The sequence below is a fragment of the Haliotis rufescens genome, unplaced genomic scaffold (assembly GCF_023055435.1).
Source record: "Haliotis rufescens isolate VD_foot unplaced genomic scaffold, xgHalRufe1.0.p SCAF_21, whole genome shotgun sequence".
NCBI lineage: Eukaryota > Metazoa > Mollusca > Gastropoda > Lepetellida > Haliotidae > Haliotis > Haliotis rufescens.
In genome coordinates this window covers 6,392,174-6,403,658 of record NW_025963902.1, presented here as the reverse complement: position 1 = coordinate 6,403,658, position 11,485 = coordinate 6,392,174, and the positions used below count along the sequence as shown (strand labels likewise).

General features: G+C 40.5%; 1 protein-coding gene across 1 annotated transcript; it reads right to left on the bottom strand.

The window, feature by feature from the left end:
* Positions 1–299: 299 nt before the first annotated feature.
* Positions 300–11,440, bottom strand: LOC124133340 (E3 ubiquitin-protein ligase RNFT1-like). Its single transcript, XM_046497709.2, has 8 exons — positions 11,341–11,440; positions 10,204–10,782; positions 9,834–9,919; positions 7,663–7,772; positions 5,362–5,515; positions 2,915–3,127; positions 2,063–2,164; positions 300–864 (listed from the first exon to the last, which is right to left on the bottom strand). Exons 2-8 carry the CDS (start codon positions 10,751–10,753, stop codon positions 733–735), a joined length of 1,347 nt encoding a protein of 448 aa, XP_046353665.2. The 5' UTR covers positions 10,754–10,782; positions 11,341–11,440; the 3' UTR covers positions 300–732.
* Positions 11,441–11,485: the final 45 nt, after the last annotated feature.

Below are 11,485 nucleotides of genomic sequence, written 5' to 3'. Positions count from 1 at the left end.
TGGGCTCGATCGTAGCGCCACCAGTGGTTATCACAAGTAATGTCCCTTCTAAACCGCTCCTATGGACCAATCAGCTTCCACTCGTATCACTTGCATTTGATTCAAACAAAATGGCGGCACCCAGTCAAGACGATCTGATCGATTATCAAAATCTATATTGTGATAAAACGCGAGGTGCATCAAATCACGTGAGCATCTTGATTAAAACATGAAAAGATTTGGAAAATATCTGTTGACGTACACATGCTTTGCAAATCCTGCAATCGACCGAAATCTGCACAACAGTTTACGAACCAGATTTCGATTTCGTTGCTCGAATTTGATTGGACTATGCATACACTCGTTAGTCCAGCCAAAATGTTACTCCATAATACCAGCCTAGTTCGGCAAGGGTGGAAACTGGACTTTTAAAGTCAGTCAACTCTCTTGCCCCGGAAAGATGGGGTACATATCACAACAGAAGGAATACATAAAATACAGATAATCAAGGTAATGGCTTTCTCGGCCAGACTTGATTATTTACAGGTGCCATAATATAGCTGTAACATTGCTGACATCAGCAATAAAAACTTCAGTGGTCATTAACAAAAGCAACTGATCACAATTCTCTCCGTCGGAATAAATATATTAAACAGCAACATCAGCAATATTCTGGAGACGTCACTCAGTGGCAATATGTTGAGACTATGACAAAGACTGAGCATCATTGGTATGGATACCACTAAGGAGGTATTAATACCACTGCAGATGGAAACTTGTACTCCCGTCCTGGAAATGGGGATTGTCTGTAATCTGGGCCCGACACATGGGACAAGTTCGTTCTCGGTCAAACCACAGTGACACACAGTCTTCACAGAATACATGCTGAAAATACAACATATCAGAATATAGACAGGAAATATTCATCTCAAATTGAATCATATACATCATCAAACAACTAAAATAACATGAGACAAACTGTAATAGCTTCTGCACAATTGAAAATAAAGTTCCAGGGGTAGGTGTTTGTTTGTTTGTTTGTTTGTTTGTTGTTTAACGCCACAATCAGCAATATTCTAGCTATATGATGGCGATCTCTGTAAAAAATCCAGTCTGGACCAGACAATCCAGTGATTGATATCACGAGCATTGATCCACGCAATTGGGATCAATGACCTACATCAACCAAGTCAGCGAGCCTGACCACCCGATCCTGTTCATCACCTTTTACAACAAGCATAGGTTGCTGAAGACCTATTCTACCCCAGATCTTCGAAACTTTTAGTTGTTACATACAGTACAAATTCAAAATAATGAACACTGTCTTAAACTCTTCTTTAGCACAGGTACTATGTGAAGAAAAGGATACAGCCATTATTAAGGGTAAATGATACACTGAAACAGCTTGAAATGGAACCATGGATATGGTACATATTAATCAGTGTTAATCCTTGTAATTTCTTGCCAATAGTGCCAGTTCCTATACATGGACAGTATCAAAACTTTACCTTGCACATAAGCATAAGAAATAATGGGACAAATATTTATTAAAAACATGAAATGAATTTATATTTTTAAACTCTGAACAGTGAGTGAGTGAGTGAGTTGGGTTTAACACCACTTTTAACATTATTCCAGTTATATCGCGGCGTGTCAGCTTAATGTGGGAGGAAAGCCCGAAGTGATGCAGGTCTCAAACGTTTACCAATTCGGTGAAACCCACAAGCCCGGGTATGGTGCTGACAAACCTAGAAACATAATCGGGGCGAACCGGGATTCGAACCCACAATCATAGGTTTCTGGCGTGCCCAAGGGACGCAACTCTGCTCAGCGAATCGCGGTGCCTTAGATGACTGGGCCACCCGTGCCACCACTCTGAACAGATGTCTGGCTTTCCAAGACGGATGAAAACAATTCAAGCCTGCATTCCAGCCGATTCATTTCAAATATTTAATACTTTCTAATTGTACTTGATTGTCCATAAAATCTGGTGAGAAAAATATCAATAAAAAACATTTTTTTTTTTTGTGAAGCATATTCTTGTAAAAGTAACTACCAGTGTGTTCAACAAAAACCAACTTACTTTACATGTAAGCATGACCGGCTCCTTATAATCATCCTGGCATATTGGACAATGTTCTCCTCGATTCTTCAACTCACTTGGCGTAGGTTTCACACCAAAATTCTGTAAACATGGAAGCAATTGTTAAATTAACTGATTTTACAGATCAGTTTCTGAAGACCTGATTTGTTTGTTAATCAGTGCCCACAGCCATATCCAACTATATGATGGCTGCCTCTTTATAAGAATCCGAACCAATCTGACCATCGCTTATTCGAGCGGGGTGCTTATCATGTCAAATACAGTAGTCACGGGCTGGCAGACTAGTGTGAACTTCGAGGTTGAAAACGTGATGAGTGAGTGTGTTTTGACCAGTATTTTGGTCGTATCATTGCATATTACTATGGGAGGAAAGCCCAAAGTGATGCAGGTCAAAGGTGTTTACCAGTTTTGTAAAACTGAAGCCCGGGCATGGTGCTGACAAACCAAGAATCATATTGGATTCCAATCAATGATCAGGCTTCTGGGACAAATGCACAGTTTTTTATAGACTGGTGATGTCTTCATCTGCTGGTCAAACTATTTGAAAATGGCAAACGTCCTTTTCAGCCAATCCTTTTGTATCTTTTCATGATATTCCATGGTTACTGTAAGTACTGTAATATACTCAACTGAAACAACATCTACAAAATCTTTTCATTTTATGCATGTCATATGGGTTAGAAAATATCATAAGTTTGCAAGTCTGAGACTAGAATATTGTGACATTTCGTTCTAGAATATCACTTTCACAAACTCTAGCAGATGGTTTGTGAGGACGAGCGAAAAAATGAATCTCTTAACATTGTCAATATTGACACAAATCATACTCACTGCTTGAACACGGAGTCTGTTGAAGGCTTTGACTAGCTCACACCACAGTCCCCAAAGAATGCTAAGTTTGAAGACGCCGTATACAATGACACACAAGATGGAAAACCAGCGAGCTGACTGCTGATCATCAGACAGGAAGTGTATCCAAGGAATTATGGGTATAAGGTGACGGTAACACTGAGACACGTGCTCCACAAACATAAAATATTTGCCCTGAAAAAACAAACGGTTATTATTAAGAATGAGCTAAAACTGTTTGTATCAAAGGATACTTATCTCCTAGGCACCAGATAAGCTGCCTATTTGTACACAAAATAAATTACCATAACCCAATTTATTTTGAGCTGCTTATGTACAAATATGCATGAAAGATTTCTAAACCCCGAAAGTTTAACAACACTGTGCATAATAACACAATGTAGACTTTTTGGCCAGCATACCTGATTATCTTTACACATCTATATTTACTGATTGAATGCAGGCATCAGTTGTTCATGAATCTAGCTTATCTTTGGACCATACAGCTTTGACATGCTGTGGAAAGTTGCCCTCTTTTTTAGTAATTGAGTGAGTTAATTACTTTGTTTGTTTGTTGCTTAACGCCGCACTCAGCAATATTCCAGCTATATGACGGTGGTCTGTATATAATCGAGTCTGGACCAGACAATCCAGTGATTGACATCAGGAGCATTGATCCACGCAATTGGGATACAGTTGTGAGTTAGTACATTTTTACGTCGCTTTTAGCAATATTACAGCGGGGAAAACCAGAAATGGGGTTCACACATTGTACCCATGTTGGGAATCGAACCCTGGACTTCAGCGTGACCAGCGAACGCTTTAACCACTAGGCTACCCAAGTGCCCCAGCGTTTTTATTTTAAACATGTTAAAGTAACCTACACTTGAAACTAGCCTTTCCCTGGCCCATATTGGTAAGTAACCTACACTTAAAACAAACCTAACTTTAACATGTTGGCTTACTAATTAAAGTAGCTTTGATTTTTACCTTCCTTGGACATCTGATTAAAGTACCTCTGACCTAGTCTTGCATCAGTCTTTCTTTGGCCCACAGACTGCAGAAACTATTGATATATATTAGGCTTAAAAAAAGAATTATCTTGGTTCTCAGGCACCACCCGCATCATCATAAAGTCTGCCGCATGTTTCATTTTTATTTCCCTTTTCAAAGAAATAAAAAAATCCTAATGCTTAAAAACAATGTGATCCAAAACAGCACACAGTTACTTCCCTTTAACATGGACATGGAAGCAATAGGAGTTTGTATGCTTGTTCATGGAGGGAGGCCCTTTCCCAGGTTGATGTTTTACAACTGTTTATTTTGTTACATACTAGTTTGAACAAGCAACAAAAAAAAACAACCACTGCCCGCCCCACACTATATTTTCAAGCCATTGCCAGAGAACCAATTCTATTATTTTTATAAGCCTTATGTCTAACAACTGGTCAATGTTTAGTGTTTGTTTGTTTGTGTGTTGTTTAACACCGCACTCAGCAATATTCAAGCTATATGACGGCTGTCTGTACAAAAACGAGTCTGGACCAAACAATCCAGTGACTGACGTCAAATAGGATATGGGATACAATGACATGTATCAACCAAGTCAGCGAACCTGACCACCCGATCCCATTTGTCACCTCTTAGGACAAGCAGTCGCCTTTTACGGCAAGCATGGGTTGTTGAAGACTTATTCTAACCCAGATCTTCATGGGTCAATGTTTGGTGTACATAGTTGAACAAGCCTGAGGTGAGAGGTAAAACAGGGTTTAACGTTGCGTTATTCCACTGATAAAGCAATGTGCATATACACAGCATACTGACTCCTGGCTGAAAAGTCCTTGTGTTATCTTGAGATCAAAATAAGGGTCTCCATCAGGGACCAACACATTTGGTGACAGAACTTTTCAGACAGTGGTCTCAAATCTGTGGAATAATCTATCTTTGCATTTTCACTCAATTCAGGAACTTGCAAGCTTTAACATGTTTAAGAGGAAACTGAAAACTTTTTGAGTAGGCCTATGAAGTGTAGAGACTTGATCGCTTTGTCTGTCGTGACATTACTCAGACCAAAAGCGCTTTTGAGCAGTAGTCTACAGGGTCCCGTTCCACAAAGCAATCACAGCACTATGACTGTCGTAAATCTATGTTAAAGTATGGGAGTTACGATCACCTTAAAGCTAAGATCGCTTTGTGGAACAGTCCTTGACATTAGTGCTATGTGTAGTGAGTGAGTGAGGGAGTGAGTTTGGTTTTACGCCGCTTTTAGCAATATTCCAGCAATATCACGGCGGGGGACACCAGAAATGGGCTTCACACATTGTACCCATGTCGGGATTCGAACCCGGGTCTTCGGCGTGACGAGCGAACGCTTTAACCACTAGGCTACCCGACCGCCCCAGCTCTATGTGTAGTAGTTGAATACCCACCCTCCTTTTGTGGGGCAGACACTGGAGAGGCACCATGGCAATAAATGACTTCAGTATGACTGTGGAGAACTTGATGATGTAGTCAGTCAGTAGGACTATCCACAGCAGTGTCCAGATGTCCACCTCATTCACATGAGGCATCTTGAACATCAATCTAAAAAAACAAACACAAAATCATTCAAACCATTAGGAGACCTCAACGACCAAAGCCAACAGTTTCCAAAGGAGCCGAATTCAAAATGAAATCCAAATCAATCTTTAAATGCATTATTACCTTACATATATTTGCACAGGATTTGTGTTTGAGTGAGTGAGTGAATTGGGTTTAACACCACTTTAAACAGTATCCCAGCTACCGTATTCAACGCAATAAGTGCCCCCCTCTAATAAGCGCCCACGGCAACATTTGCAAAGATATTGGCTAGTGAACAATCCCGATTAGCACCCCTTCCGATTGATCAATGGACACAAGACTTATTTATTCGCATGCACTTGTGTGTTATATGCACCCTTAATTATGGGCAATTAAATTCTGGAAAATCTGTCATACATAAACATTTCAGGTTGTCAGCATAAACCATGAAATATATTTTTCAACTGTTTTTTTTACCAAAATATTATTCTTATAAGAGACCCCTATTTCTAATTTTGAGAGCGCCCTGGGCGCTTATTATGTCGAATACGGTATATCACAGCATCAGCGTAATGGGGGAGGAAAGCCTGATGTGATGCAGGTCTCAGACGTTTACCACCTCGGTGAAATCCATGAGCACAGGTATGATGAGACAAACCGACAAACAAAATGGGGGTGAAAGACTTGTGTTTGACATGAGGTACACCATCGTAAATGTGGTGACTTAATGATAAATCATTGGTGCCAAATCATCACCAACTAGAGGGCTGCATAAGTCCTAAAGTAAATAATAAACTGAGAAAAAAAAACATAAGTAAGGTGCCAGAAGTAATTATGGTAATTTGTTCAAAATGAAAAATATCATATAACATTGTATAAAATTCAGAAACAATACAACTACCGGTAACCATCATGACCATAGGGTATGTTCTTAAGAAGCATGTAATACATCATCAATCCTAGTGGAGTGCAACAAGACACCACCTATTTTGGGCTGTGGTTAAAGAAACATAAGTAGGGTTTGGGTTCGGGAAACACAGCTAATCCTTCTAGATTGTCACTAATTCAGGACTAAAAGTTGAGCTGAGTAGTGACTCCAACCCAGCACTTCTCCACGGCAGGGGATTAAAAGTGAGTGAGTTATAAGCCACTCTAGCAACTTTCCAAACATATCATGACCAAGGACACATTATTTCCTGAGTGAGAAATCAACCCAACACTTAAGTTTTACCAGCCAACGCTTTACCCACTAGTCTAATATCTCTCTGGTTATCTAGTTACTGGCACTTTGTTGCGTAATTACAGTTGATGATAATCCTACCATCCTGGAGATAATCATGATAATGGGTCCGTTCCACACAAGGCACTAATTACAACATCTGGCCCTAGATTGACAATGGGCTCCAGGCCATCCGTAAGATGCCTTGTACAACCAGAATAGTTTGCCGAAGACAATTCTAGCCCAGAATCCCCCCAGGGTCCGCTTTTAGCCATATTCCAGCACTATCACGCAGGGGACACTAGAAATGGGCTTCACACATTGTACCCTTGTAGGGAAGCGAACCCAGGTCTGCAGCGTGACGACCCAATGCTTTAACATCTTCCCGAGGCAAGAGCGTCCACTAGCCTTATTTTCAAAGTCTTGTTTTCACTCTTGCCACATCAAGCCCACTTTCCTGTGCTAAATATGATTGGACTATCGCACATGTCACAAAATCAGCATTCATGACTGGTACACCTTCGTATGAAAATGATTTACCGCTGCCTGACTTTGTCGACATGAATATGTCTTTTTCATCTTTAAACCCCCCAACGATTGCCTATGTTTTTGTGTCAGGGATGAAATCGTGAATCTTTTCGTTATCTGATCGACTAGGTCATCGCCTATGGTAGCCGCCATATTTGTGAAACTATACAAGATAAGAACAGAGATCTGATAGGATATCGCGTTTTCATTACAGGGGGCACAACTCGTGATCTTAGCGAGCTGGTGCCAGGATCGAGCCAAGAAAAGTGGCCTTGATGTGGCAAGGGTAGAAACTAGGCTTTGGTATAAGCTAGTGGACGCTCTTGCCTCGTGAAGATGATGCTTTGACCACTGGATTGATTACCCCGCGCCCCCACCCCGCCCCCGAGGAGAAGAAGAATCCATCTGATGCAGTACTTACAGCTTCCAAATATTTTGTTCTGAGAATGCATAGTAGAGTATAGCAATGTTAACTGCGAGGAAACATATGAGCCACAGAGGCTGGAAGACTGCCCACAGAGCTCGACTCTCCTGTCAACAGAAACAGAAACATAGTGACCAAGAAGACAACGTCATACAATCAGCATTAGAAATTGGCATGAGTGAGTGAGTGAGTGAGTTTGGTTTTACGCCGCTTTTAGCAATATTCCAGCAATATCACGGCAGGGGACACCAGAAATGGGGTTCATACATTGTACCCATGTCGGGAATCGAACCCGGGTCTTCGACGTGACGAGCGAACGCTTTAACCACTAGGCTACCCGACTGCCCCTAGAAATTGGCGTGAGTCCTGTAATCCTCGCCAAACTGCCAAATAGCTATGGTATCACAAGGACTAGTAGAAAGTTTTAGCCATAATGGGGGGTTTTGCTATATGTTATCATCATAAAGACTAGTGGACTAAAAGTACCACTGACAAAGCATTTGTTTACCACCACATTCAGCAATATTTCAGCAATATGATGGCTGGTTTGTGAATAATCAGGTCTGGACCAGAAAAACAAGAGACTGATCTTATGAGCAACGTTCCACACTGTCAGGGAAGGATGACATGCTTTGTTTTGTTTGTTTGTTGTTTAACGCCGCACTCAGCAATATTCCAGCTATGTGACGGCGGTCTGTAAATAATCGAGTCTGGACCAGACAATCCAGTGATTGACATCATGAGCATCGATCCATACAATTGGGACCGATGATATACATCAACCAAGTCAGTGAGCCTGACCACCAGATCCCTTTAGTCGCCTCTCGCGACAAGCATAGTCGCCTTTTACGGCAAGCATGGGTTGCTGAAGACCTATTCTAACCTGGACCTTCACGGGATGACATCAATCACCAATCCATTTAGTTGCCATGTATGACAAGCATAAGTTGCTTGAGGGGGGGATCTATTCTTAAACAACTCCAATACCGATCATGGTGAGTAATATCTACATTGTAATAAATTATCAGTTGTCATTTCTAATATCATATAAGACCGCCTCCATAGTCTAATCATGCTAATGGCAGTGTGTCTGCCTGAAGAGCGAAAGGTCTGGGGTACGATCCCCTGGTCGCGTCGTACCAAAAAACGTTAATAGATGGTACTTGTTGTTACCCTGTCAGCCTTAAGGGGCTAAAACAAGCACTGGTCGGCTCAGAGTCAGTATACTGTGCCTGGGTGGGGTATTTATGTTAAACTGCAGCACGGTATCTCAGTGGGCTGGAACTATAAAATTGGCATTAGTCCAGACTAGAACAAGGAGCCATACACACACGTGCATGCACATCGCTTTATAAGTGCAATAAACTTGGACGTGACATTAAACCCCATTTCACCTATTTCTAATAACAAACTCTTTTGTGTATAATAATCATGACAATTGTTTGACATTGAGTTTCTTATACTTCAAAATCAAAAACGTAAACATTCCCTTTATAACTGACCATGGCAACTAGACAAATGTTCTATTTCTGACATGGGCCCTTTATCATGTTTATGTGAAAATATTCCAGAGGTACACTCACACATGCCCAAACAACACAATGTTAAAATGCCCCATTGTCTTTGAAAATGTGGGCCTTTTTTCAAGGCTAAAAGCACAATGCCCCACCCTAGAATAATGCCTGGCAACTAGACAAATGTTCTATAAGAGCCATATTGAGACAGTGGTTATTAGGATTGGTGGACAAATTCTGTTGATCACAGTTTTGTCAACTAATTTCTAAAATATTCAATCATGATAAAATGAATGTAGGGTCTTCAACTTCCATCTTGAAGTCATCAGAATGTTAAAACATTTTGTAACACCTAAGGCTGTAAATGTCAACATAAGGCGAGGAGTGGTAAAATGGGGCTCTCTGTCACATTCAAGATGATTGCACTTATATAGCGACTTGCATGCACTTATACCGACCAGTGCTTGTTTTTACCCTCCTAATGCTGAATATGACAAGTAGGGACCAAACTACCAATCTTCCGCTCTCCCGGCTGACACTCTATCCACTACTTCATGGAAGCAGTCGAAAATGTCAATGATCATGGTAAGGCATTAAAGTTTTGGAAAGAAGATCATTTCATTGGTTAATAGAGAAATCAACACCATTACTTACCCTCACTGCAGTCTGATGTATGAACTGTACAAGCTTCAGATTAGCATAATAAAATGTTCCACCCAAGGCAAAGAAAACCAGTAATCCTGAAAAAAAGAGTCATTTGTGATAACATTCTTGAAACATTTTCAACTATTGAATGTTAAACATGTTAAATGTTGTTCTCTGTTATAAAAGATTACGCTGGTTAAGTGTCATTATTCAAGTTCACAAGCAGAACAATACAGATGTAGGACTTTGATAATAAACCACTTAAAGGTCTTAAAAATTATCTCCTTTTAACATGTTCAATCGCTCAGTAGAAAGATTGTGAGACTGTAATAATCTAATTTCACGTCCTATCATTAGGTTATTAGGACCTCTTTCTCACCTAATCTATGGTCATACATCAGTTTCATGAAGAGAAGCACAAAGAAAATTCCACACTTCTGGAACCAGAGCAGAAACGGTCTCCAGTCATTCGGTTGAAGCTCATTCAATGGATTCGGATTGTCTGCCATTACATTATGGTTTTGGTTCTCATCTTGCATCGGTGCCATGTGGGCATGCCCGTGTCCATGTCCATGCCCGTGTCCATGCCCGTGTCCATGACCATGATCATGGCTGTCTGCATACATCATGTGCTGTTGAGGATGAATAGTTGCCTGGGAGTTTATTGCACCCAATGACGACATGTCAATGACAGCTGATGGCTCCGAGATCACTGATGCTGACAGCGCTGGTGCACCTGTTGTTCGTGGTGATTGTTGGAAATTGGGCAGGAAGCCCTGAGCCATGCTTGTCATGTTTCTCCCAAGAGGCAGACGATTCTGAATTTGAATTGGCATTTGAAGATTTCCGAGACGAAGAGAAAAGCTTTGACCTGAATCTCTTCTACTGTCGGCCATGTTTGCATTATGCAATGACCTGTCTTCATTCATTGTAGATATTTCATGAAGGTACTGGTTATCTGAAATTAGGTAGAAAATTGTTTGAGCATTGGATTATATATTTAATTGAGAGTTAGGCCTGGTGATAGAAAGTTTCTGTATACACTCAGACATATTCAAACTATAATATTGCATCCTGTACCCAAACTTGGCAAAACAAACAACTCAAACAAATCTGAATCTAGTTTCACACCTCTAAAATTACCAACGTTCATGCACAAATAATTTGGATACATGAGAACAGAGACCATATAATCTATTATATGGTCTCTGATGAGAATCAGTTATTGTCCTTTGCAAATTCTACTCAAAAAGACACATTCAAGTTGTACAAAGGATTAATAACCTAACTCTCATGCTGACTAGACCTTATTGCTTAGAATAGCCATAAGCCAAAACCAGTAGCCTAATGGTAAACACAAGCCTAGAACCTACTGGGCCTATTTCGGTATCTGTTTGGCTGATTCTGATGTTTGGCAGTATGTTTTGTCAACATGTATGAACAAATTTCCGCAACTACTGCAACCTTAAACTCTCGAAACATTTATTTGTAAACAAAAATGGTAAAATGGTTGTACCAGTTATACTCGGTGGTATGGTTTCAGTATGTTGTAACTTCCCGATGAAATTTCTGACACCTGTTATCCATCCCGACGCTCATGGTACAGCCATTCTGATTGGATCACAAACTCCAATTAAAACCAATGGAAATAGCTTTTACAA